General features: G+C 30.4%; 10 protein-coding genes across 10 annotated transcripts; 4 read left to right on the forward strand and 6 right to left on the reverse strand.

Annotated features, from left to right (window-relative positions):
- Positions 1 to 60: 60 nt before the first annotated feature.
- On the forward strand, positions 61 to 825 carry PPL_00732 (DUF3430 domain-containing protein; the record flags this gene model as incomplete). The annotated part of the gene is made up of 2 exons (XM_020571752.1): positions 61 to 601; positions 704 to 825. The coding sequence occupies 2 exons, from the start codon at positions 61 to 63 to the stop codon at positions 823 to 825; spliced, it is 663 nt and encodes a 220-aa protein (XP_020438275.1).
- Positions 826 to 944: 119 nt separating this feature from the next.
- PPL_00733 (putative prespore-specific protein) lies at positions 945 to 2,858 on the reverse strand (the record flags this gene model as incomplete). The annotated part of the gene is made up of 1 exon (XM_020571753.1): positions 945 to 2,858. One exon carries the CDS (start codon positions 2,856 to 2,858, stop codon positions 945 to 947), a length of 1,914 nt encoding a protein of 637 aa, XP_020438276.1.
- Positions 2,859 to 3,049: 191 nt separating this feature from the next.
- On the reverse strand, positions 3,050 to 4,927 carry atg1 (autophagy protein 1; the record flags this gene model as incomplete). The annotated part of the gene is made up of 4 exons (XM_020571754.1): positions 3,050 to 3,108; positions 3,203 to 3,947; positions 4,230 to 4,592; positions 4,688 to 4,927. The coding sequence occupies 4 exons, from the start codon at positions 4,925 to 4,927 to the stop codon at positions 3,050 to 3,052; spliced, it is 1,407 nt and encodes a 468-aa protein (XP_020438277.1).
- Positions 4,928 to 5,997: 1,070 nt separating this feature from the next.
- Positions 5,998 to 6,665, forward strand: PPL_00735 (putative transmembrane protein; the record flags this gene model as incomplete). The annotated part of the gene is made up of 2 exons (XM_020571755.1): positions 5,998 to 6,153; positions 6,222 to 6,665. The coding sequence occupies 2 exons, from the start codon at positions 5,998 to 6,000 to the stop codon at positions 6,663 to 6,665; spliced, it is 600 nt and encodes a 199-aa protein (XP_020438278.1).
- A 67-nt stretch (positions 6,666 to 6,732) lies between these two features.
- On the reverse strand, positions 6,733 to 9,772 carry PPL_00736 (putative transmembrane protein; the record flags this gene model as incomplete). Its single annotated transcript, XM_020571756.1, has 2 exons — positions 6,733 to 8,297; positions 9,049 to 9,772. The coding sequence occupies 2 exons, from the start codon at positions 9,770 to 9,772 to the stop codon at positions 6,733 to 6,735; spliced, it is 2,289 nt and encodes a 762-aa protein (XP_020438279.1).
- Positions 9,773 to 10,238: 466 nt separating this feature from the next.
- On the reverse strand, positions 10,239 to 14,649 carry PPL_00737 (uncharacterized protein; the record flags this gene model as incomplete). Its single annotated transcript, XM_020571757.1, has 6 exons — positions 10,239 to 11,879; positions 12,163 to 12,210; positions 12,369 to 12,533; positions 12,610 to 12,893; positions 13,489 to 13,534; positions 14,263 to 14,649. 6 exons carry the CDS (start codon positions 14,647 to 14,649, stop codon positions 10,239 to 10,241), a joined length of 2,571 nt encoding a protein of 856 aa, XP_020438280.1.
- A 914-nt stretch (positions 14,650 to 15,563) lies between these two features.
- PPL_00738 (uncharacterized protein) lies at positions 15,564 to 17,163 on the forward strand (the record flags this gene model as incomplete). Its single annotated transcript, XM_020571758.1, has 4 exons — positions 15,564 to 15,862; positions 15,934 to 16,231; positions 16,301 to 16,539; positions 16,608 to 17,163. The coding sequence occupies 4 exons, from the start codon at positions 15,564 to 15,566 to the stop codon at positions 17,161 to 17,163; spliced, it is 1,392 nt and encodes a 463-aa protein (XP_020438281.1).
- A 58-nt stretch (positions 17,164 to 17,221) lies between these two features.
- PPL_00739 (Rho family protein) lies at positions 17,222 to 18,426 on the reverse strand (the record flags this gene model as incomplete). Its single annotated transcript, XM_020571759.1, has 2 exons — positions 17,222 to 17,225; positions 17,852 to 18,426. 2 exons carry the CDS (start codon positions 18,424 to 18,426, stop codon positions 17,222 to 17,224), a joined length of 579 nt encoding a protein of 192 aa, XP_020438282.1.
- A 2,241-nt stretch (positions 18,427 to 20,667) lies between these two features.
- On the forward strand, positions 20,668 to 21,672 carry PPL_00740 (uncharacterized protein; the record flags this gene model as incomplete). Its single annotated transcript, XM_020571760.1, has 1 exon — positions 20,668 to 21,672. One exon carries the CDS (start codon positions 20,668 to 20,670, stop codon positions 21,670 to 21,672), a length of 1,005 nt encoding a protein of 334 aa, XP_020438283.1.
- Positions 21,673 to 22,689: 1,017 nt separating this feature from the next.
- On the reverse strand, positions 22,690 to 25,522 carry PPL_00741 (uncharacterized protein; the record flags this gene model as incomplete). The annotated part of the gene is made up of 2 exons (XM_020571761.1): positions 22,690 to 25,360; positions 25,494 to 25,522. The coding sequence occupies 2 exons, from the start codon at positions 25,520 to 25,522 to the stop codon at positions 22,690 to 22,692; spliced, it is 2,700 nt and encodes an 899-aa protein (XP_020438284.1).
- Between the last annotated feature and the right edge of the window lie 1,827 nt (positions 25,523 to 27,349).

A 27,349-nucleotide genomic window follows, 5' to 3' on the forward strand; every position in this document is an offset into this window, starting at 1 on the left:
TTCTTTAATAAATAATTATTTAGTTACATATAAATATACATATAATATATAAATTACAAAATGAAATCACAATTATCTTTTATTGCTTTGTTTGTACTTTTGTGTTGTTCAATTGTACAATCGGTTGTATATTTGGAAATGACACCATACGCTGACGATAATTGTACAAAGGAAAATGGAATTTCCGGAGTAGGTTATGCTTTCATCGCTAATCAATGCTTTGGTGTCGGTGATACTGCACCGGGTGCCAAGAACTTCTTTGTTACCATCGGTGGAAACAATGAGAATGCTACCATCACTACCTACAAGAACTACGATCCAACCTGTCAAGATGCCATCCCCGACGCCTATATCACCTATGAGAATGGTGGTTGCTACCGTGCACCAACCTATGCCAACCAATACTACTATGTCGTAAACAATTTCGTTCGTGTTACCATAGTAGAGAATCCACAAGCCATTCCATTGTACGGAAGGAGATTCACCACTTTCGGAGATTCACAATGCTCTTCCAACCCACAATGGTATTACTTCTACACCAACGGAACAACCTTCACCAACGGTCAAGAGACATCTACTTTTTACTGCACAGAAAATAATAGTAATTATCTACATTCCATTAATCAACATCTTTTGATTGATAAGTTTAACTAACACAATCAATCCTCTTTCTAAATTTTAATCTATTTTCCGACAATTCTAGGTTTCCTTGATGTTTGTAACAAAGGTGATCCATCAAGTTGTCAAACCTATATTCAAAACCAAGAATGTTACCGTGATGTTTGGAATTTACATGAACACAATTATTTCTTATCTTCATGTTAAATAAACAAACAAATAAATAAATAAACTAAAATTAATATAAAAATAATATAAATAATCTTTTTTTTTTTTTTTTTTCTAAATGGAAATCCAAAAAAAAGATAGAAACAATCTTTATTTATTTAAAATCTTCTACCCTTTTTATTTCTCTTCATTTCATCATAGTCTTTGAGTTCTTCTTGTAATTGTAGATCCTCTTCGTCGTCGAGTGTATCTTCACTGGTTTCATTCTCATCGTCTAGCTCCTTGTAGATATCTTCTCTGTTGATTCCCAAGAGTTCCGGTGTCACTTCCAAATTCTGTAGTCTCTTATTTTTTATTTGTGTCGCTAAATCTGGAGCACCTTGTCTCTGGTCTTCCAATGCTCTTCCCTGCAATCGCCAGCACTCTGCCAACACAATCGAGAGTGCCTGTGAAACGTTGAGACAATCGATCAATCCAGTCGATGGAATCACCAGAGTATTGGTAGACAACTTAACGATTCCCTTGGAAACACCATCGGATTCCGAACCGAAAACAATCATCAATGGATTGACTCCCAATAACTTTGTTGCACGATCTGAATACAATCTAATTGGTGATGGTAGTTTACTACTAACAACTTCGTCACCGCTATTCTTGTTGCTGCTACTGCTGCTGCTGTTGTCACCGGATGTAGAAATAACTTGCCAACCTTGTGCAACGAATTTCTTAATCATATTGATTGCCTCGGATCTAATGTCAATTGGAACGACATCAACATACTCCATAGCACCACGACTGGCACGATACGAAGAGGTAGAAAGTGGATTGATACGTCCACCGCTGTTGGCACCGAATTCATTGTAGGCAAACACAGTCTTTACACCAAACGATGCACAGGAACGTATGATTGCACCAATGTTATGTGGATTCTCAACGTTATCCAAAAGTACAACAATTGGACGACCAAATACTGTTGAATCTGTTTTGTTGTTACTACTATTATTATTATTGTTGTTGCTGCTACTATCCATAATCGAATGTTTTTTTGTTGGTGTTATGTTTGTCTTGGTTTTTTGGAACTCTTTTTGCATGGCGTCGTCAATGGTTAGTGGTGACTTTGGTCTAACTACCAAGCAGATTCCTTCGTGATGTTTGGATTGTGAGACTTTCTCCATTTGTTGATCGTCATCGGCAAACAAACGATAGGGTTTTCTGGCATCTGAGAAATACTTTACGATATCTTTCAACTCTGCTTTGTTCTTCTCGTAAATCGATTGATTGATATAGAGTCTTCGAAGATCGTTTCCCTTTCTATTCAAGAAACAACTCAATACACTTCTGAAACCAGTGATATTCATCTCTTCACCACCGTTACCACCACCTTCTTCTTCTTCCTTCATAAATTGATCTTGATCCAATTGAACTTCAGTTGGTTTCTCTCTCTTTTTAAATGATTGTTGTGGTTTTTGTGTTTCTTGTTGTTTTTGTTGTTTTAATTGTCTAACAGATTCTTCTACTCTTGAATCATCAAACTGGTTATCTTCCATATCTCTCTGTATTCCATATTTCCAACCTTTCTTTTCACCAATTGTCGATCTACTATTATTATCATTACTATATTCATCCATATCAACTGATGGTCTACTATTACCGCTATTCTTGTTATTTCTAAAACCTCTATTATTATTATTATTATTATTATCATCATTTATAGTAACTCTATCATCTCTTCTCTCTCTTGTATATTTAAATTCACGATCGTTATTATTATATCTATCATTTCTATCACCTCTATCTTCTCTATCTTCTCTATCATATGATCCTCTACTGCTATTTCTATTATCTCTATTATCTCTATAATCTCTATTATCTCTATATTTATTTTTATATTTATTAACAACCTTGTTTTCATTCAAAGTCTCTCTCAATGCTCTTCTTTTAGCAGTGAAGTTTGGACCTGAATAGAATCTTTGTTCAACCAAAGAACATTGATTTACAAACAATGTATTACTAAACAACTTTGTTATATATTGATTATTAAATATATTTGAATTTGTTAAATATCGTTGCATTTTTGTTTGAATAATAATATTTGAAATAAAAAATAAACAATAATATGTTATCAATGCATTCGGTTTTTTTCAAAAAAGGAAATAATATAATGATCACTGTCAATTTTATTATTTTTTTTTTAACACGACCCAATGAAGTAAGATTTAATTATTTGAAAAAAAGAATAAAAATTACAGTATCTCTGTATTGTTTATTTGTTTAAACATTTTCTATTAACTGTTATTATTCTTTCGCTAAATGATTTAATATCTATAAATATTATTAAAATTTAAAGAGAGAGAGTATTAGAAATATATGAAATATGATAAAGATTCATCAAATAATTTTATATAATATGACTTACATCTATTTAAAATATCTTGATCTTCTCTATCGATTGCAATCGAATAGAGATATTCTAAGAGCAATATACCGTCGGAGTAATATTGAAGTGCTTTGTTGTAGTCACTGTACATCTCTTCGACACCACCGTTTCTACCCATCTCCAGTGCACTCTCATAGATCAGTTTGTTCGGCGAGAACGATGCGTTCATCTCGAGGTTGTTGGTATACAATCGAACGGTCTTATTGAGATACTCTTTGAAGGTGTCACGCAACTTCTCCATCAGCTGATTGTATCGCGCGAGATGCGGTGATCCAAAACTGAAATTCTGTGCACTCTGTTGAAGTTTCGATTTGATCAACATCAACGCTTTCAAGTAAAGCGGAATACATTCGCTCGGTTCAAACTGTCTGAGATCTCCCAACTCTGCGATAGCCACCGCTCGTTTTCCCAATCGCTCCACACCATTAATAGCTTCTTCATCATCCAAAATAACACAATCCTTTTCAAAATCAATCGATGAAGATGAAGTTGTATTATTATTCTTTGTCGATACCACTTGTTGTTGTTGTTGCTGTTGTTGATTATATACATATTGATTATTCAATAATATTCTATCTGAATTTGATTTATTATTTCCACTCCCACTACTTATATTACTACTACTATTATTATTATTGTTTGTTGTATATTGTTGTTGTTGTTGTTGTTGATATGTTTGTTGTTGAAATATTTGTTGTTGTTGTTGCTGTTGCTGTTGCTGTTGCTGTTGTTGATTGTTTATAAATTGATATGGTTGATGTATGTTTGATAATGGAATGTTCTGGGAGAATCCAAGCCATGGATGAAGGAAGAAATCTTCCCATGAGATTCTGGTCATCTCATTGATTTGCAAGAGAGAATAGAGAAGATCTTGACACTCTTTACTGAGTTGAATGTTGTTAGGTATCTTGATTCGGTTGTTCTCCAGTTGCTTGAAGAGATCCACAACTGTGCCGCAGTTGTAGGGTGGTTCGCCGACCAGCATCTCATAGAGAATCACTCCTACCGACCAGAGATCGGCCTTCACAGTGTAGTTCTTACGGTACAATATCTCCGGTGCCATATAGAGTGGTGATCCACAGAAAGTATCGGAGAGCGACTGTACATCGATGAACCTGGCAAATCCGAAATCCGCTATCTTCAACGTCGGCAAATCAGAGTTGTCCGACAACAACAGGTTCTGCGGTTTCAAATCACGATGAATGATATCGTTCATTCTGAGGAATCGCAATCCATTCGCCAACTGTCTCATAAAGTACAACGCTTTCTCCTCTGTCAATCGTTTGTGTTTTCTAATAAAACTCGAAAAGTCACCACCTTCACAACACTCCATAATCATATATATATAACTATCTGATGGTGGTGGTGGCTAGTAGTTATAACAACAACAACAACAAGTAATTCAAAGTTAGTTTTGTTTGTTTTGTTGTCTTATTTATTACATAACTACTACATAATACTTACTTCTAATACATCATATAAAGTAACAATATTTGGATGACTAACAGATTTCAATATCTTTATCTCATAGTTTAGATTTTCTTTCAGTTTTGAATTGCGTTCGGTCAATCTGTAGACATCGATCATCTTTATAGCAACGACATTGCCACTTGTTCTGTGAACAGCTCTAAATACCTGTGCGAATGCACCAGACCCCAGTCTTGATTGCAATATATAATTCTCTATTTCGCCTTTCTCTATCATTATTCCTGCCATCTAAACTACTAACTTCACTATACTATTATACTATATATATATACCTTAACATAACCAAAACTAAACTAACCTAATAATACACTATATTTATAATAAATATATATTTACACAATTTACACAAAAAAAAATAAGAGTAGAAAAAAACTCTCAATCTAACTATCTATATATATATATATAATCTTAAAATAATAATATTAATAAAAAATGAAATTTTATTATTTGAGTACTTTAATTTAACAACTAGTAAATAAAAAATTAAATTATAAATAAAATAAATAGTTTTTTTTTCTTTTAAAAATATATTAAATAAAAATTGAAAAAACAAAAAAAAAAGTATATAAAAATAAACGAATAATAATTATAACCTTTATTCTATTCTTTTATTTTAATTTTAAAAAACTTAAGAAAAACACCATAACAAAATATTTATTTAAATTCAATTCATACATTTATTCTAAATAGACAGACAGACAGACAGACAGACACACAGACATACAGATAAAGTTCAAGTACACACACACATCATATGAAAAAACAAAACACTACACTATTTTTGTCTATACAATTTTCAGATACATCTTTGTGTGTTGTGTTTTGTGTGTTTGTTTGTTTGTTTGAGTGTGTATTGTATTAGATTTGTTTGTTTGATTTTAAATAATTGATATATGCAGATTTAAGTTTGTTATTTATTTATTTTTAAAACAAATCAATGATAATCTATAATATATATATTGAACACTTGGGATTAAACAAATAACCAAAATACCGAAATTTCTAAAACAGCTCTATGATTATAATCACTGATGAAACCATCAACTCGATAATTCATCGGAATACCTTGAAGATATTTTAATATAACCACCAAATTTACATCAAAAAGTATACTTTTATAAAAATTTAGACCAAAAAAAAGTAATCGGACTTTTATTTTTATAAGATTTATTTTTGATTTCTTTTCTATAAACAATGTTTTTAGTTGTTTAAGAGTTGCCAACAACTTCAATTCTTGAATTATCACCGATCAAACACCCTAAATAAATCAATCAATCAATCAATCAATGAAATACTTTAATATTATTTTAATATTTGTACCAATATTATGTTTTGCAACATATCAAACTTCTGCACGTAAAATAGTTGCACCAGAAGTTGGATGTTCTGTCTATATAGAAGAAATAGGATTAGCTATTGCCAAACAATATGAACCATCTGTTGTAAGTAACATATCTTTTTTGTCTTGTTTTGAAGTTTTATTAATTATTATCATTACCAATCACAATAGCCAAGTCAAAAGTTATCAGCTTGTACTTATAATCCAATCTACTTGGGTGACAACTGTTGCAATTACAATGAGAGTTTGCTTGTTAATGATACAATGATCTACTATGAGATGGTGTTTGGTGAGAATCTGTCGTGTATGCACTACATTTGGGATATGAGTTGTGCTTTCTCATGCAGTCCAAATCAAGTTCAGTATTTGGTGCCAGTCAATGTCGACAGTCAAAACGATCAGATATTATCGATCAAATTCAACATCAATCCAACCTATGCACAATCATTGTACGGAGCATGCAAGACTGTGAAGGCACCCAATGGTAAATCGTTTGGACAGTTGTATCCAACCTATCAACAATTCTTCCAAGGTGTCTTTGGTGACTCAAACAATCCAAACTTTAATGATGTAATTTATAATTATGATTCAACAATTGGATACAATGGAAATTAAAATAAATTTATTAAACCTTAAAAAGATATATATATAAACTATTATTTATGTTAATCTAACAAATTGATTATTTAAATTCTATTAAACAAGATCCACAAATTTGATCATTATTTACTTCGACCAATGGACTCCAACATTTTTCACCAATTGAATATTTATAATGTCTAAAAGTGTTGGGTTGGACTTGAAATGAGCACATTGCATAGATATAGCTCTCTTTTTCTGATACCCTGTGATAGACCAGATTGAACTTATTGGTTTTAATCCGAAAACCTGGTAGAATATTTATATTTCCAAACATGAGATTTCTACTATAAAAACATCCACAATTTAAATAGTAAATGTTTCCATTATCGTCGATACAATAGTTGACGTCCATACTCTTCAAATCAAGTGAAAGAGTGCTAATCTTGGATTCACCAGTCTCTGGTAATACAGAGAATAAATTATCTTTGTCACAATTATTAATAAAAACAAGTGATTTCCGGTGAAAGTATGAGAGTCTGGTTATCTGACATGGATGGACTACTGAATATTCAAACTTCTGTCTCTTTAAATCGAATCGGACTACTCTAACCTCCAAGTACCTATTCAATAAATATCCGTTGACCAAGTAAATGAATGATGTGCCATCATAAACTGCTATAGGGTCATTTTCAATCTCTACATTAATATCACCAATGAAATCAATTGTTTTGGTTCGAATTGAGAATCTACAATACTTTTTTGGATTAATACCTCCAAAAATGTAGACATATTCACCAACTCCAACAGTGGATTGTAATGTTCCATCAAATTCGAATTCATCAATCTTGATGGTTTCCAAATGATTATTTGATAGGTTGAGAAGTGATATCTCACCATTCGAATAGGCAGAGAATAGATATGCTATTGGTTCTCTATTATGATCATTCAACTGAATTGATTGTTTCAAAAAATCAACTAATTTGGTTTTATAATTTGAGTCAATTGAAATACTGTAATTAATATTATGATTTAATGAAGTTGGGGATGTTGAGGTTGATTTCATACCATTAAGGTATTTTGATAATAAAAGAATTAGTTTTTCTTCTGAATTGTTGTTATTATCTTTACTATTGTAATCAATATCTGAATATTTGTATTTCTCTATATACTCTTTTAATGATTGACTTTCTATATTATTCTCTGAACCCATGTCTATATCATTGCTACTATTATTATTCTGTGATTGATCACTAATATTACTGTGGTTTTGATCATTACTATTATTTAGAATATTATTGAATTTGATAATTAATGTTAATTGATTTAATTCTTTGATATTATCTTGAAGTTGGTTTTCAATGGTAACCTTATCATTGGTGAAAGGTTTTGTCAATCTAAGTTCTTCTGACATCAAGTAATCATGGATCTCTCCGAAATAACTTTTTATCTGATTCTCTGAAGCTTTTAATGATTTGGTAATCGATATAGATTGTTTAATGTTTGACCATAAGTTATTGATTCTATTTATTATAAAGTTTGTATTTGTTTCATTATTTTGATTGTTAATGTCTCTATTGTCTGTGTCATCATGATTATTATTATTTAATAATTGGTTGAATGATTGTTTAATATCAGTGATAAAGTCCCATTTATGATCCTTGAATACTTTTAAATGATTTAATAAACATCTTTGGCACAATAGTTTATAACATTCATAACAAATGCATTCAAATGAGATATTTTTATTATCACAACAATTTTCAATATTTTCTTTATCTATGTCCGTCATTATTAAAACTTGTTTACTGATATTATGTATTGGTTACAATTAAACTAGTTTAAAATTTTAAAATTTAGTTTTATGTGATTTTCAATGTAATTTTTCCAGTAATTCAGAACTACATAGTGAACTTAAATTGTCAATTTTTAATCAGTTGGGTGAAAATGGATTTAAAGCGGCTTAAAAATTAATGTAAGTTGTGTTATGAAAAAAAAAATTCGACTTAAATTGTCAATTTTTAAGCCACTCTACACCCATGAATCCAAAAGAAATTAAATATTTGAAGTATTTTTTATTCAAGGAAAAAAATAATTGAATTCTAAAATATCTAATGGTCGGATTTCCAATGAACACATTGCATAGATATATAGAGAATTATTTATAAATAAAAAATAACAATTAATAATAAAAACAAAAATATTAAATGTATTATTATTATTATTTTACACATATAAATTAAAATTGAAGATAAAGATGTGTGAGTGGGTGGTGTGGTGTGGTTGACCGTTTATATTATATAACTTCGAAGTTTAGCTTTGAATACTAAAACATAAATATATTTATTTAAAAGTGATTGGCATGACATATTGAACAAGCCTTTAGTTTATTTACAGAGTATTAATTATTTTGAATTACCAGCTAATATTGCCATATCACTACCATTTATAATATTTTTACTATAACCAGATGTTGAACATTTAATCATTGCATTACCTAATTCTTTTAATGAAATAAAACCATTCGAGGAAATTGATCTACCAATTGGATACAACCAACCAATGTATTTATAGATCTTGTAACTATTTCTTAGACCAGGCATTGGATGAACCCAACCAGGTCTGAATGCAAATGTTTTATTGAAATTCGATGCGAATATATGATTCTCTGCCTTTGCCTTTACTTGTGCCCAATTACTCCAACTCTTTTCATCGGTTCCAGCACCAGTTACGTAGATGAATGTTAAATCATTGTCTTGTTTCGATTTGATATTGTTGATACTGGCAACTGTATTCAACATCTCCATTGGCATCTCATAGGATATTCTATGATATGTCTCTTTATCCACACCAACTGAACTAGTACCAGCACAGAAATAAACAGAATCATAACCTTTCAACTGATCTTTGATATCGGTTAGATTAGTGAAGTCGGCATGTATTATTTCCCTTATCTTCTCATGTTTAAGTCCGGAGGGTTTTCTATTTATCAATAGAATCTTTTCTACACTATCGGATTCAATACAACACTGCACAACACCCTCACCAATCATACCAGATTGACCTGTAATAATTGCATTTATCTTTTTTACTTCATTACCACTACCACTAGCACTACTATTACCACTTGCTAAACTCTCCATTATTAAATGGTTATTATTATTATTAAATAAAAAAAGAAATAAAAAATAAGATATAAATAAATTTAATACTATAAATTTCTTTTTGTAAATAAATGAACAATTCATATCAATAATATTTATAACAAAAATGAATTCATCTTGATTAAGTATTTGTTAAATTTTCAAAAAATTAAAAAAATAGAACGTCATTCATGCATGTGGTATAAATTAGGTGTATGTGAATCCTAAAAAAAATCTATTGACTCAACACCAAAAATCAAAAAATAAAATAATATTTGTTTTTACCAAATTACGTAATAAACAAACAAACAAACAAACAAACAAGGTTTTTATTTGTGTTGGCAGTTGTAACCTATCACCAATTACTCTAAGAGATTACTTAAAAAAACATATGTTTTAATTAGATTTAACATATATTCTAAATTTTTAAATTTATTTAATTTTTAGATTAAATTAAATTGATTTATTAAAATTCTATTAAACAAGATCCACAAATATTATCATATTCTACGTCGACCAATGGATCCCATCCTTTAGCAAATGTATATCTAAAATGTCTAAAAGTGTTGGGTCGGACTTGAAATGAACACATTGCATAGATATAGCTCTCGCTTTCTGATACCTCGTGATAGATCAGATTGAACATATTGGTTTCTAACTGAAAACGTGTAAGAAACTGACTTGCTTTTGAGCCATGTTTTCTGTATAAATATCCACCTTGTAAATAATATATATATCCAACGCTATTTGTACCTATGCTGACTTCTGTATTCTTAAAATCGAGTGATTGAGAATATTTCCTGCCTACACCAGTCTTTGGTGATACACTAAAAGTATTATCTTTGTCACCTATTGTAATAAAAATAAGCTCTTCACGGTCAAAGTATGAGATTATTGTATTCGTAAATGGATGGAGAATTGAATACTCAAACTGTTCTTTATTGATGTCGAATCGAATTACTCTTTCACCAGAGTGAGATGTTTTTCCACTGACCAAATAGATGAATGATTTGCCATCATAAACAGCAATTAGTTCGTTATTGCAATCGAGATCTATATCTCCATAAATGATTGCTCTGGATCGAATCGAGAATACACAATACTTTTTTGGATTGCGACCTCCAAATATGTAAACATATTCACCAACTCTAACTGTAGATTTTGATGTTCCATCAAATTTGTAATCCTCATCCTTGAATGCCTCCAACTGATTATTTGATAAGTCGAGAAGTGTTATCTCACCACTTGCATAGGTAGAGAATAGATATGTTGTTGGTTGTCTAATTGTATAAAGTTGTTCATCCAATTTCAATTGAATAGATTGTTTTAAAAAATCAACTAATTTGATTTTATAATCTGGGTCAATTGAAATACTGTGATTAAATAATGACGATGTTGTTGTTGATTTAAAACTATTAAGATATTTAGATAATAAATATAATAGTTTTTCATCTGAATTGTTATTACTATTACCAATATCTAAAGATTTGTGATTCTCAACTATATACTCTGTCAATGATTCTGTTTGTTCTATTAATTCGATCTGACTATCAGTGTTGATTACTGAAGAGATATTATCATCGGAAACTATGTCTGTATTTCTATCATTATTCTCTGATAGACTAATATTACTACTACTATTAATATTGTTTTGATTATTACAGAATTTGATTATTCCTGATAAATGGTTTAATTCTTTGATACTATCTTGAAGTTGGTTGTGAATAGCATCCTTATCATTGACTACAGCTGATTTCAATCTATATTCTTCTGACATCAAGAAATCATAGATCTCTTGGAAATGACTAGTTATCTGATTCTCTATTGCTTCTAAAGATTTGATATCTGATACTGATTGTTTAATGTTTGACCATAAGTCATTAATTCTATTTATAATAAAGTTTGTATTGGCTTCATCATCATCACTATTATTATTACTATTGTTAATATCAGTGGATATAGGGTCTGTGCAATTATCATGATCATTATTATTATTATTATTTAATAACTGGTTGAATGATTGTTTGATATCAGTGATATAATCACATTTATCGATATGATCTTTGAATGTTTTGCAGTGATTTAACAGACATCTTTTGCACATCAACTTATTACATTCATAACAAATGCATTCAAATGTCTTATTTTTATTGTCACAGCAATTTTCAATATCTATATCTGTCATCATTATAACCTGTGGTATACAGTTTATTGATGTTTTGTATTAAAGACAAAGAAAAAATTTACTAAAAAACATTTATATGTTGAAAAAAAAAAAAAAAGGTAGTCCTTTTTAGAAGTTCGAAATCATGTAAAATTAATATTTAATTTTGAAAATGATATAGTTTTATTTATAATTGGATCAATACCTTCACTCAACGACAACTTACAACGTATGAAGAGTAGGGTAAAGATAAAGAAAAGAAAGAACTAATAGACTAGAAAATAAGAAAAGTAAACTTTAATTATTTTCAGTATTTTTAATTGAGAAAAAAGGGTTTCAAAAAAATGAGGTCTTTAGTAATTTACAAAATGATTTTGAAATTATAAAGTTTATTAACCAATAAATAAATTATAAGATTATTCAAAATTTAACTATGGCTGATCCACAGATTTGATCATTATTTACATCGACCAATGGATCCCAACAATCTTTACTAATTGAATATCTATAATGTCTGGAAGTTGGGTCGGATTTCAAATGAACACATTGCATAATATAGCTCTCTTCTTCTGATACCTTGTGATGGACCAGATTGAACTTATCAGTTTTCAATAGAAATTGTTTTGGTTCGAGTTGAGAATCTACAATACTTTTTTGTATCAAATATATATACATTTTCACCAATACAAACTGTAGATTGTGAGGTTCCTTCAAATTTGTAATCAATATTCTTGATTCTCTCCAACTGATTATTTGATAAGTCGAGAAGTGTTATCTCACCATTCGAGTAGGTAGAGAATAGATATGTTGTTGGTTGTCTAATTGTATAAAGTTGTTCATCCAATTTCAATTGAATAGACTGTTTTACAAAATCAACTAATTTGATTTTATAATCTGGGTCAATTGTAATACTGTTATTAAATAATGAAGCTGAGGTTGTTGAAGTTGATTTTATATCTTAAAGGTATTTCGATACTAAATATAATAGTTTTCATCTGAATTGTTATACTGTCGTAAATAATATCTAAAGATTTGATATTCTCTATATACTCTTTTAATGATTGATATTTTTCTATTTTTCGATCTGAGTGTTAGTGTTGTTAACTAGAATATCCTCTGAACCCAAGTCTTTATCATTATCAAATTCAATAATGATCAAAACAATAGTAACAGTAATAGTAATGTTAATATTAATGATCAATCAGATAATAATTGTAGAAATTCCTGATAAATCTATAACATTATTAGAAGAATAATAAAGGATTAAGGTATTACTTTCTGAAATAATACAAAAAAAAAACTTTTTAGACTCTTCTTCATATTCAAAATGTAAAGGTTTTTTTCTGATTTTACATAAACAATGATATTGTTTTTTTTAGAAAAGTAATTTAACTGATGAAACGAAAATAAAACAAGAAGAGTATAGTATAAAGAAAGGTTATTCTTTAAAGGAGTTCCCAATTATAGAACAACTAATATTCTATCAGTTAGTTGAAAGTGGTAGATTCAAATTCAATCTTTACTCGATTTAATTTAATATGAAACCAGATACTTGGACAAACAATCTTAAGCTCTAGATTCCCAGATTTTTTTGAATTCTAATAAATAATTTTGTTTAACTAATTTTAGTAAATTCGACAACTGTACAAGACATCTCACTTGTCATCAATATTCCAAAACACATAATATTGTTTTTACTTAAGATGAATACTAAACTAAATTTGATATACAAACAACCTGTAAGGACCTTAATGTTAAACCTTTAATTGGTTTCAAAAAAAAAAAAAAAAAAATGATATAAAACAAAAAATGGGTATAAATTAAATTTTTTTAAAGTCAAAAAAAAAAGAGATAAATTTGTAATATGCCACAATTTTTTTATTTTTGGTTTTTTTGTGAAGTCCGCCCACCACACAAATTCTTAACCACATTAATTTTTTAAAAAAAATCGTGGCATATTACAAATTTATCTGTAGTTGAGATAGGAAATTAAATTACTTAATAAAATTAAAAACTAATTAAATTAATTATAAAATAAGCCCAGAGTAGTTCAATGAACATAAATAAATTAATAAAATTTAATACCCTTTTCTGTCATTAACTGAAGATAAAAGTCAGATTTTCTAATCAACTACTTTGTTTTTTTTTTCAAAATCAAATGTTCTATCAATTTACAAATTTAACTTCACCCGATACATATCAAGAGAAAACTGTCCACCTGATTTTAGATAAAAATACCCATTAATAACTTACAAAAATTCATTTATAGAAATGGTTAGATTACAAAAAAAATCCTATCGAATATATTCCTAAGTAACTTTCAAACCATTGAACTACCAAAGGTGGTGGAGGTATTTGTTATTGATTGATGTGAAGCTTCAGCTGAAATAATCCAATCTTCGGGTTGTTGTGATGATGTTCCTTCCATTTCATATTCATACTCCTCTTCATAATTTGGATCATGAACATCCATTTCAACTTGATCATTATTATTATTGTCATTATTATTATTTTTATTGTTGCTATTATTGTTGTTATTGTTATTATTATTGTTGTTGTTATCATCGTCATCATCATCATCACCACAATCACCACTACCACCACTACTAACATTTGTTATTCTTGCTGAACTTTGTTTTTTAGTAATCTTACCTCCACTTGTTCGAATACCAGATATAGTTGTAGTGGTTGAAGTAGTTGTTTTTGGTTTCATGAACTTCTCCACCATCACTAGTGCTATAGTGATGTGTAATAGTTTCACCACTACCACTCATAGCCAAGTCAGAATGAAGGATGCTTTGAAGTGGGGAATCAATTTTTGGGAAGTAATAGTTTTTAGTGTAGTGGTAGTCTTTGAATCACTTCCACTCTTTTTCTTTCCTTTATGTTACACGAGTTCCGAACCCTTTTTAATGTTATTGTATGATTTTGTTTTTATGTGTTAATTAGTCACGATTAATGATGAGTCCACAAACCAAATTCAATTCATATTAAATCAAAATTCAGATTTCAAAATAAACCTCCAAACTAAAATTTTAATGTTACTGTGTAATGATGAACAACAACAACACATTCACACAATACTCAAAAATAGATCCATTTCAAATCTACACTAATAACTTCAAAAAAATATATGTTTTGTTGATATGTTAAAAGTCAATTAAAGCAAGTGAGAAAAACAAAAAAAAACCGACATAGCGAACCACTTGCTGTTCACACATTTTGCATAAAAAAAAGTTTGTGGCGACTGCAGAAAACTATTTTCGCTATGTCTGGTCAGGTGTGGGGTTTTAAATGATTTTTAACATATACTAACAAATAAATAAATAAAAATGGGCGAATTTTGTTTGCTTCATCCATAATGGGCAAAAAAACACTGATGTTTGAAGTTAAACTCAAATTGGTAGACCATTTTAATATGAGAACAATTAGGTCCGTTTTCTCTTGCTGTTGAAAGAAATTTAATTTCAACTTTCCTTGTGGACAATTTACAAAAATAAATCATTAGATTTTTGATTTTATTTTATTTTAAATTAAAAATGTTTTTGAAAATTGATTATAAATTGAGACACTTAATTAATTTTTAAATTTTAAAATATAAAATTATTTTATTCTAATTATTATTAAATGGATCAAGATATAAATACAAAACTAAATCAATTTATTGCAAAGCAAAGTGAACAACTTAAACAATTGTTCCCAGATTTCAAAGGTTTTTCAGAGGAAGAAACCAAAACGTTAGAAGATTCATTCAAGAAATCTTATGATAATCCAGAAATTGAATCTATCTTTGATGATTGGCCACTCATTGATATGGCATTAATCCTTGGAAATGTATTTTCATTTATTCCAGGTGGAGGTCCATTCGGTGCTGCTTTCAACATTCTATTTGGCGCTTTAGGTTTATTCAGCAAAGGTCAAGATATGTAAGTATTTAAATATATAAATTGAATTTTGTAAAAATATTAATAGATTTCAATAAATTTTATACATTTAGAATGAAACAAATAATGGAGGCAGTCGAAAAGTTGGTTAATCAAAGGATTGGTGAATTTGCTAGAAATCAAGCTCTATTAAGATTCCAAGCATTACAAACCACTGGTGATAGATACTTTAGATTATCGCAACAATGGTATGATAATAACTCTGTTCAAACAACACTCGATCCATCAAAGAAAGTAATTTTTGAAGATGATGGATTCAATATGCCATTGAGTGCTCTTGAAATGGTATATTTTGATTATGTAAGAGATCTTGAAACTGCTTTAGTCTTCTTTGGTGGAGATGAATATCTTGTAAGTTCAAATTATTTTGATTTTGTATTTGTTTTCAAAAACAATTATATTAATTTAATTATTAAACAGGCATATACAATTCCTTTTTACTACCTAACTGGTGGACTCTACATTTCACTTCAAAGAGATGTTATCTTTAAAGGAAAAGAAATGGGTTTTGATCCAAGCTATATCGATGGTACTCCCAATACCAAATCATTAAAGGTCCTTTTGCATGAGAAAATTGAGGAAATGATGTCAATTTCTCTCAAAGGTGTTTATCCATTTCAAGAATTGAAGGGTTGGGGAGGACATTTTAATTTTCCACCGTATGTATTCTAATACTTCTTTTCAAGATGAAAATTATTTGAGTATTAATCAATCTTATTTCGTATAGATATTTCGATACAGCAATGGGATTTATTAATGGAGATCTTGTTGTTTATCCAAATGGTGTAACTGTCTTACATCCAAATTCTAATCATGAAATTGAGTTCCCAGATGCCAAAGGTGTTTACAAGTTTGGAGGATTTCCTGATCAGTTTAGATACGGTTCAGTCTACCATCCTAATAGATCACTGAGATCAGGAGTTTGGGGTTTATCCTGTAGTATTAATATATTAGGGGATATCTCAATTTCCTATAAACTAAATTGTAAAACCAGCCATTCAAGAAGGTTCAAAATTCGAGTATACCATATGATTAAAGGTAAAGCAAGTTTTTCATTAATCAATTCAAATGGTGGTCAAGGAGAACAACTAATGGAATGGACAACACCTTCTACCAGAGCTAATCTCTACCAGTACATGGCAGGAGAAAATGAAGGTTACAATGAATCCCAAGTATTTAATGTTCCAAACTTCAAAAACATGATAATTCGACTTAATCGTAAACAAAATGTCGGATATACAAATTTGTCTTTTTTTGGAGGAATTGAATTCATTGATGAATAGACAATCTGCTATATATTCGTGAAGAATTTCAATTTTATATACATGGTTAACCATTATTTCAGCTTAATTTTAAAAAATATTAATAAAAATCAAATCTTTATCATTCTTAATAAAAATTACATGAAATAAATTGATCTCTATTCTGAATATTTAGAATATATTCAAATCTAGGTTTAGAATTTCAATAGATATACAATTTATGTGTTAAAAAAAAAAAAAACTCACTAAAAATTAATAAAGGCCATTTTTTTTCCTCTAGAAAAAAACCAAGTTGATAACTATGTTTACTTCATATATGATCTACAACATAGAGAATAAGTTTCGACCATCTTAATTTTTAAAAATAAAATATGATAAAGACAAAGTGTCACATTTTTAAAATCCATCGAGAGATGGTCGAAACTTATTCTCTATGACCTAGATATCAGTTATGTAAAGATGATTATCAAATAGATTTTGATCTAGGTCAAAAAAAAAAGACCAGTTTTGTGTCCCTAAATGCGGACATGCGAAAATAACCATCAATATTGTAACATATATTTATAATATCAAATTATACTCTAAATATATAACTAATAGTTTAAATTATGCCAAATAACAACCGTATTAACGTTATATAGTTTAAATTTATATATATATAATATTTATATACCTAACTTTTATTTGTTTTATTACTGTTGTTATTTACATGATTATACATGTATTTTTCTTAATTGGTGGATGTACAACCGAGCGAACTGCTTCATCAAAAACATTTTTTAAACCTTCTTGAGTTAGAGCTGAACATTCCATATATTTATGTGCACGTATTTCCTTCAATTTAGCTAGACCCTGTTGATAAGTGATAGGTACCACGCCCTTTTCTTTCAAACAGTCAAGCACTTCTGTATCATCTCTAGTATCTATTTTCGTTCCAACCAATATGATTGGTACTTTTGGTGCATGACGCTTAAGTTCTTTGATCCACTTGGTAGAAACACTCTCAAATGTTGGAGGTGATATCGTTGAGAAACAAACCAAGAATACAGCTGTACCAGGATAACACAAGGGTCTTAGACGATCATACGTTTCGTTACCAGTGTATATAGTATCCCACAAATCGAAATGATACGGACGGCCATCAACAATAGTATTTGTAAAGTATTGAAAATCTTGATGTGTTAAGTCTTCACCTGTAGGGAAGAAGTTATTTGTATAAGCACTAAGTATTGATGTCTTTCCCACACTTTTATCACCAATAACGACACATTTTACTGATATCATTTCTTAATTAATAAATAACAATAAACTAATAAATTAAATCATTCTTTTTCTCTTTGTGCTAATAGAGAAACAACTAACTAAATTAAATAATAGTAATAAATCTAAAAATGGGTTTTTGTGATTAAATTGGTGAAATAAATTTTAAAAAATTTATTCCTTGAAAATTAAATTGAACTTTCCAACTTTTTTTTTGTTTTTTTTTTTGATCACATTATAACTTTACAACTTTAAAGATATATTACATATTTGTTATTTGTTAAAATTATTTAAACGTGTAGATCATTGAGACGTGATCTGTCAATCCTTCCGTTAAATAATATTCCATTGTATTCTATAATATATATTTATATACATTTAAATAACAATAAGAGTAATTAATTAGTAAAATGAGTACTCTATTTTAATTCTATAAAAAGAATCTAAAGCTTGGCAACAATGCGACCTTCATGCGCATTCATGTACGTTTATTCTTTCTTAAATCAAATTACGTTAGTAATAAGATCTTAAAAAAACCATATGAACTCTTTATCATGAGCACTGTATCAGATCCCTTCTTCCTTGAGATTCTTTTTATAGAGTACTCCTTTAAATAGTTGATATAAAAATATCACTGTCGATTGCTCTGCAATAACGCGTAAATTTAAATCTGATTGGAATCTAAATATGAATAGGACCGTCGAACTTGATGCACGAGTGCTTCCAATTGCGAAGTCTATAGTTACAGTACTTGTGGTATATATGTTTGATAAAGGAAAGGAACTGCTGTGAAACTACATTCCTGCATTTGAATAAGAAGTGCTCATGTGGGTTGCAGAGTTCAGTGAAGGTATCACTACAGAACTCACAGACATGACCAGTGCGCGAAAAGCCTCAACCCTATCACTGGTCGACTAGTTTGTAACATAAATATCACTTTTTCAAAATTCAATTTTAAAAACTCGACTATTCAAAAAAACCAACAATCAATTTTACTATTCAAAGTTCTTACACTAACTCTGAATAGGTATGATTAATTTATATTTAATAAACATTCAAAAGTTCTTACACTAACTCTGAATAGACTTTAGTCGTTTATTTATTTGAGTTGATTAATTAATAAATATATAATCAACTACCTACTTTTTTTTTTTTTTTTTTTTTTGCAAAAAAAAGATTTGTTAATTACTATAATTGTCATCATTATTAATATAATTTAATAACTGGTAGAATGATTCTTTCATATCATTGATATAGTCCCATTTATTGGTATGATATGTTAATGTTTTGAAATGATTTAATACACAACTTTTACACATCAATTTGTTACATTCAAAACAAATCCATTCAAAGATGAATCTTGATTATTACAACAACTTTTAATATCTTTACAATTCATTATAACTAGTTTACATCTACTTCTTTCGCACCAGTATATAAATTAAATTATAGAAAAAATTAAAGTATTTATAGTAAAAAAAAAGTAATATACAACCTTTTAAAGTTGTATTATTATCTCAATTTGAATTATTATTATTATTAAAAGATTGTTTGCTGAGTCATTTTTATTGATATGATCCTTGAATTCTTAACAATGATTTATTACATTCATAACAAATATATTCAAAAATGCTACAATTTTGTTTAATACCAATATCTTTCTTTATATTTTTTATTTGTTAACTGATATACTAATTTTTGAAGACAATGAAAAAAACAAAAATATTTTTTAACTTCTATTCAATTATTTTTTTCAAATCTTTTATTCTATTAAAAACACATATTAAATCAAAAAAGGAAAGAATAATCTTGTTTCCTAAAAGATTCTGGCAACCTATTGAAAATTTAAGTTCAAAAATAAATTTTTTTAAGTCTTTGCTACATGTAGAGGATAATGACCCTTTCAGCTATTTCTAGTTATTTTTTATTTAAAAATAATGGTTTGAAAAAAATTGCTTATAAAAAATAAGAATTTGATTGAATAACTTGGGAGATTTTAAAAATCCTATCTTATCTTTGGGTAAATCTAAATTTTATGTTTGTGATGTAAATTTATTTATTTTTGATGCTAAACATAGTAAACGAAACCTCCTTTAAAATCAAAAACACTTTTTGATGAAAAAACATAAACATGTTTCAGATTTAATAAAAAATTAATTATGCTTATCCATAAATAAAAAATAATTGTATAAATAAAAATAATGAATAAAGAAAGTATTCTTCTTTATAATTTAGAAATATAAATTATCTAGATAATAAATTATAATGAAATTCAATATTAGTATAATTACTTTTGTATTGGTTTTTTCAATAAACATTGTCAGTGGACAATTGGGTGGTAGCTGGGACATGTGTGCTTCTTGTAGATCCAATGATAAATGCTATATCGATACTTGTAATTTGGCAACTAGTTGCACTCATACTAAAATACAATGTAATTCCAATAACAAGTGTATAGTAGATGGATGTCATCCAACTCTGGGCTGTAATGCAACTCCCAGGAACTGTGATGATCAAAATCAGAATACCTACGATTTCTGTGATCAACTAGCTGGCTGTGTGAACTCTCCAATTATTTATGGATCTTTTCCACCCAACCAATGTCTAATTCCATTCACTGATGCCAACGGACAAGCTGCTGTTTATATGAATCCGTGTTTTGACAACAATCCATGTACAAACGACTCTTGTAATTCTACAGCTGGTGGTCTTTGTGTAAATACTCCAATCTTGTGTAATGACAACAATCCATGTACCGTCGACCAATGTTCTACGAAAAACGGCACCTGCCAATTCACTCCAAAGTCATGTGATGATAACAATCAATGTACATCCGACTCTTGTAACTCTGCCAATGGCCAATGTATCCATACTCCAGTAAGTTGCGATGACAACAACCCAAAGACAGTAGATCAATGTGTACCATCGATCGGGTGCATATACCATCCACAAACTTCCTGTAACGACAACAACTATTGTACAACCGAAACATTCAACTCCACAACAGGTCAATGTCAATACACTCCAGTTGTTTGTGAACCATCAGGTATCTTTTGTCAAGAATCCTTTTGTAACCCTGTTTTTGGATGCATGAGTAGACAACCTAACTGTGATGATGGTAACCCTTGTACCTATGATTATTGTAGTTCTTCATCACAATCATGTGTTCATTCCCCATACACTTGTTACGACGGTAATCGTTGTACTTTCGACCAATGCAATCCTCTCACCGGACAATGCATCAACACTCCAATTGAAAATTGTTTCTAATAAAAAGCAACAAAAAAAATCAATAAAATTATAACTTTGTTTTCTTTAAATGATTGATTAATTTTTTTGATCTTTTCTAGGTTGTTTTGAAACACATTTTATTTGAATTTTATTGCATAAAATCAAAATTTGTTTTGGGAGAAAGGAGGATCAAGTTTGTTTTAATGTTGCGCAGTAACAAGCAAAAACACCCTATCAAATAGTTGATAAAAAAATCACAATCCAAAGACCAAGATAAAAATATTGATAGAAAACAATTGGTAATAAAATATTTGATTTTATATTTTTGTAAAATTTTATTTTTTAACCTTTGGTTTGTTATAAAGTACTTCACAGTAACACAAAACAATGTATCTGACAACCACCAACAACCACCTCAAAAAATTGTTTACAATAAAACAATATACTTAATATAAAACAAACAAAATAAACAAATTTTTTTTTTTTTTCCAAACATAAACATTTAGGCGCCACAATTAATTGAAACTCAAAGCACTGATCAAATAAATATATTAATTACAATTATTATTTTTTGTTAATTATTTTTTTTTTTTTTTACAGTAAAATATATATAATATATTATTTATATATAAATATATTGTTATTATTTTTTGAAGTTTTATTATTTTGATATAACTGGTCTATTGAAAAATAGTTTATAGAGAATGTGATTATTATACAAACTTGGAATCGCAGCAGAATAGTTGTTGTTGTTGTTGTTGTTATTGTTATTGTTTTTAGGGTGTGTTCTTTTTGAATCTATAGATCGTTCAATGATTTTTTCTCGTCTGGCTGTGTAAAATTAAGGTACGCATCTTTTTCTATAAAATTGGGATCTATTTGTTTTGTTTTGTTAATGAGTTGTTGGGTAGGGGGACGAGAGGTGAAGGGTATTCTTATTAATATTGGATTCCAGTGTTACGTGTGTTTGTGAGAATAGTAGGTAGGTAAGGTAGGTAGGTTTGTTTGTTTTTTGAGAAAGCAAAGAGGAGCTCCTTCTTGATGATTGAGAGTCAATCAATTGATTGGTTGATCTTGAAACATACCGTCATTAAATAAATAGTTGATGTCATCAGGTGGTTGGTGTTGGTTGAGCATGTAGCTGCCGGCGTTGAGAGAGCCGGATTGTCCATTGGCCGATGGCGACGAAATGTGATACTTGTTGGGACGGATGCGTGGCGACGATCCATTGCTCTGTGAGTGTAGATCGCCACTCAGCGAGCCTGTGGTATCAAAGGTGGAGTTGAACTCAAAGGACGACAGTGACTGGGCATTGACCATCGGTGAGAAAGAATATTGATTGGTTGATGTTTGTGATTGTGGTGATTCCGGCAGTTGTGTTTGGCCGCTCATTTGTTGGCCTGGACTGTTGGTGAGATTGGCTTGACTGAATGTTCGATTACTATTGCTATTTAAATTGCCACTTGGACTTCCATTTACATTAATATTAAGTGAACCACTCAGTGATGACTCTGATGTTTGTGAAATCAATTGATTATTGCTATTATTGTTATTGTTGTTTGGACTGTTTGATGGTCCTTTGTTGTTGTTTGGATCGACATTACTGTTGGAACTATTACTACTGTTGTTATTGTTGTTGTTTGTGGTTGTTGTTGAAGATGGACTGTTACTCTTGGGTGGTGGTTGTTGTGGTGGTTGCATGCTGATGCCAGTGCTTCCTGACAGTCCAGTGTTGGGTGGAGATTGTAGTGGTGACTGAGGTGGTTGTGATGGTGTAAATGGAGAGTGTTGTTCAACGACAGTGGGTGATGCCATTTCTTGTGAGGGTGATGGTTGTGTTATCTGTGGCGATGAAGTTCCACTCTTGCTATTCATTCTCTTTAGCTGTGACTTTGAGGTGGTGGTGGAAGAGGAGGTCGATGATGCTGCCGCTGCTGCAGTGATGTTACTCTCGCCACCGTCTGTAATCGATGCTTTACGCTTCTTTGTTGCCTTTGGCTTGGTCTCTGCCGATACTCCATTCTCGTCAAAGTTGGTGGTCGATCCCTTTCTGTTGGAACGCGACTTTGACTTGGACGACGAGGTGGAGGTTGTAGTGGCTGCGGCGGCGACAGGCGGTGTCGGATTCAGGACGGCAGGAGTGTTTTGTGTAGGCAATCCCATGAGATGAGCGGGTGGATTCTGTTGTGTTGGTGCAGGTGGTGGTTGTACATTCATTTGGTGTGGAATCATTGGTTGTCCCATCTGATGCATTGGCGAGTGTCCGACCGCCATTGGCGGTGGATAGTAACCCATTTGGAATTGTCCGGATTGAGGGAATGGCATCATTGTGACCGGTGGTGGATAGTAACCCATCTGCATGTATTTACCCATTGGATTCTGTGCGTAGATGTGTTGTCCGACGGCGCCTGGTGGTGGCTGTGGTGGTTCGGGTCCGATGCCTCTTCTTGCATTGGCGGCATGCACGCCGACTGGCGCGACATGTGCAGGTGGTGGCTGCTGTTGTTGTTGCTGTTGTACAAGATGTTCCTGTGAGTTTTGTTTCTTCTTTGGCGATTGAATTGTTTTGTTTTGTTGATGTAGCTTTGAACCTGCTGAATTCTTGTCGCTCTCTTGTTCAGCAATGGATTTGTTGTTGGGATGATTCTGTGGCGACGCCGATTGTTGTGGCGGTGTTGCGATCGATTGAGGTGGAGGAGTTGGTCCTGACGAAGAAATACCGGTTGGTGAAATTGTATTAGACTGTTGTTGTTGGTTACTGTTGGTTGGCGAAGTTGTTGGTGGTTGTCCTATGGGTTGTTTTCCATGGAGACCGGTCGGTGTGAGTGCCTGTGGTTGCTGTGTCTGAGAAGATGTTAACTGAATACCCAATGGATTATTTGGCTGTGCAATGGTGTAGTATTGTGAGGGTGGTTGCTGTTGTTGTGGTGTCTGTTGTTGTTGCTGTTGGTGTGGCGAAGGTAGTGATTGTGGTGCCCTGCTGCCTGGTGGTGGCGGTGCCGACTTCATATCGACTGCCATCGGGTAGATTGCCGAGGAGTAGACGTTGACGGGCGATCCGATGCCAGCGCCAGTGTGTTGAGGCTGTAGATGTAAATGCGGTTGTGAAAGGTGTGAGGGGAAGGGTGCGCCAGCAGCTGGCGACGGCGACGACTGTGGCGCGCCTGAGCCGTTCGGGGCTTGCGGGATCTGAGGAGAATGAGGTGGCTGTTGCTGGTGAAGCATTGGGTTCTGTTGTACATTTGCCTGTGCATTACCTACGAGTGGTTGTGAATAGTGGGGATATCCCTGTGGTGGTGATGCTAGGGATGGATGAAAATACATTGCTTGTGGAGGGTGCTGCACAGCACCGGGATGTCCGGGTGGCAACTGCTGTTGCTGAGGATGTGGAGGGTATGGAGGTGGTTGTTGTGGATGTCCATGTGGTGGTTGTTGTTGTTGTTGATGCTGTTGCTGTTGTTGTTGTAGATGCTGTTGATGTTGTTGTTGTTGCTGCTGATGATGGTGTTGCTGCTGTTGCTGTTGTTGCTGTTGGTGTAGCTGCAACTGTGCATTGCGATGATTGTTCACAATCTCTGAAAAAAGCTTTGTATTCTCATCCTGTATATTCTGTTGCTGGGAGGTGTAGGTGTGCCAGAATACACACCACCACTCAAAGAGAAAACCATCTTTCGTATCTATAACATCGATGTCGGAAATCTTTACCTCTGACTTGAATGTCTCTTTACTGTTATTGAAATTTGATTTGTTTAAATAATCGAATATATATGCATGTAATCTGTTGGTACAATTGTATTGCTTGTTAGAACTTGATTGATTGCATTCTCCAATGAAACTAAACTAAACCTAACTACACTTACATTTGTGAATCCAAATCTGATCGTGACATTTCGAAAACAAAAAAAAAAATATAAAAGGATTGTTTTTTTTTTTTTTTTTTTTATAACTAACCTCCTAGGATTGAGGTTTGAAATCTAAATATTAATAATATTGAATTTAATATAAAAAAAAAGGTAAGTATATAAATATTAAATTATACACTTTTTATCTTAATAAAAGCTACTATTGTACAACAAAATTAATTATTTAATGTTTTTTTTAAAAAACTAAAAATAAAAATTAACAAACAAATAAATAAAAACTAATAATAAAAAAAGATTTAAAACCCAAACACGATACAACAAAATTAAAGGAGGACTTTGTTTTTTTTTTTCTCTTTTCCCTTGTGGTTTTTTTTTTTTTTTTTATGATTAAATTTTATAATCTGAGAAAAGATGGTCAAAAAAAAAAAAAAAAAAAAGTTAAAATTTTTTTTGGGAGGACAAGGGAAAGAAAAAGGGTAGCGATTTAAAGTTACCCTTTTTTTGACATGTCACGCGCTGTTTGTGTCTTGTTTGTGAAAGTGTTTATATTTAAAAAAAAAAATGACACCAATATAATACGATGTTGCCAACAAAAAACTGACGTATATGTTGACACTATTGTGATGTGATCGATCAATTACAACAATGACTGATTGATTTGTTTCGATGATATGATATGTATAATATGTCAATGAAATTGAATGGCTGTTACAATCGTCAAATTTGAATAAGTAAGATGTTACTGTTGATATGAAATTGATTTAATTTGCTATGTATTATCTGCTGCTGCTGCTGTTGTTGTTATTGTTGTTGTTGTTGTTGTATTTGATTTCTAAACATATCACTATAATTGCTGACATTTATGATTATAATTGCTGTGCTGTCAACTGTCATTAAACTTGAATTTTCAAATTTGAATAGAATCGATATTGAATTGAATCGAATTGAAACTGTTGATTGAAATTGAATTGAATTGAATCGAATCGAATTGACTGTATTTGAATTTGAATGTACAACAATATTAAATTATATTTTTAAAACATTTACCTAAAATTGGAATTATAAAAATTTTTAACAAACAAATATTAAAATCTAACTATATTTCCGTTAACTTTTTGTTTTTTAAAAGTAATAGTAGTATTATTAGTATTAGTTGATCAAGTTATTTATTTATTATATTGTTGTTGTTATTGTTGGTCTGTTGTTGTTTGTTTGGTTGCAATTATATTATAATGCTTAAAACTATTCATAAACAATAAAATAAAGTAGTAATAACTTAATGATGATGATGATGTGATGGTATGATGATACTAAATGTTGTGTATGATATGTATGTATGGACTATGACAATATAAGTTATGAATTATTATTATCTTCTTTTTGTTTTTTAATTTAAATTACTTTTTTCCTTTCTTGACAAAAAAAAAAAATAAAATTATTTGTTTAGTAGTGATTTGTTATCGATGCGCGCTCGTCCTAAATGAAATTTATTCAAATTCTAATATCTATATTAGAGATGCTGTTGTATTGTTTTAAATGTTATTGTTATTGTTGTTTCTACTTGTAATGACTGATTGATTTGATTTGATTTTTAATTTTTAAACTTATTGACTGTTTGATTGATTGATTGATTAGCTGATTTGATTTTGATTTGATTTGATTTAGTTTAGTTTTGTTTGAAATTTATAATCATAAATGTCAAAATCATATTTTTAATGTGTTGCTTGCTTGCTGCTTGTTGTTGTTGTTTTATGATTATTGAATGAATTCACAAACTGTTTGCTTTGCTTTGTTTTGCTTATAAATTTGGATATTCAACAAAGAACTAATTAGAACAAATATAACAGAACAAT

Source organism: Heterostelium album, assembly GCF_000004825.1.
Source record: "Heterostelium album PN500 unplaced genomic scaffold PPL_scaffold1, whole genome shotgun sequence".
Lineage (NCBI taxonomy): Eukaryota > Evosea > Eumycetozoa > Acytosteliales > Acytosteliaceae > Heterostelium > Heterostelium album.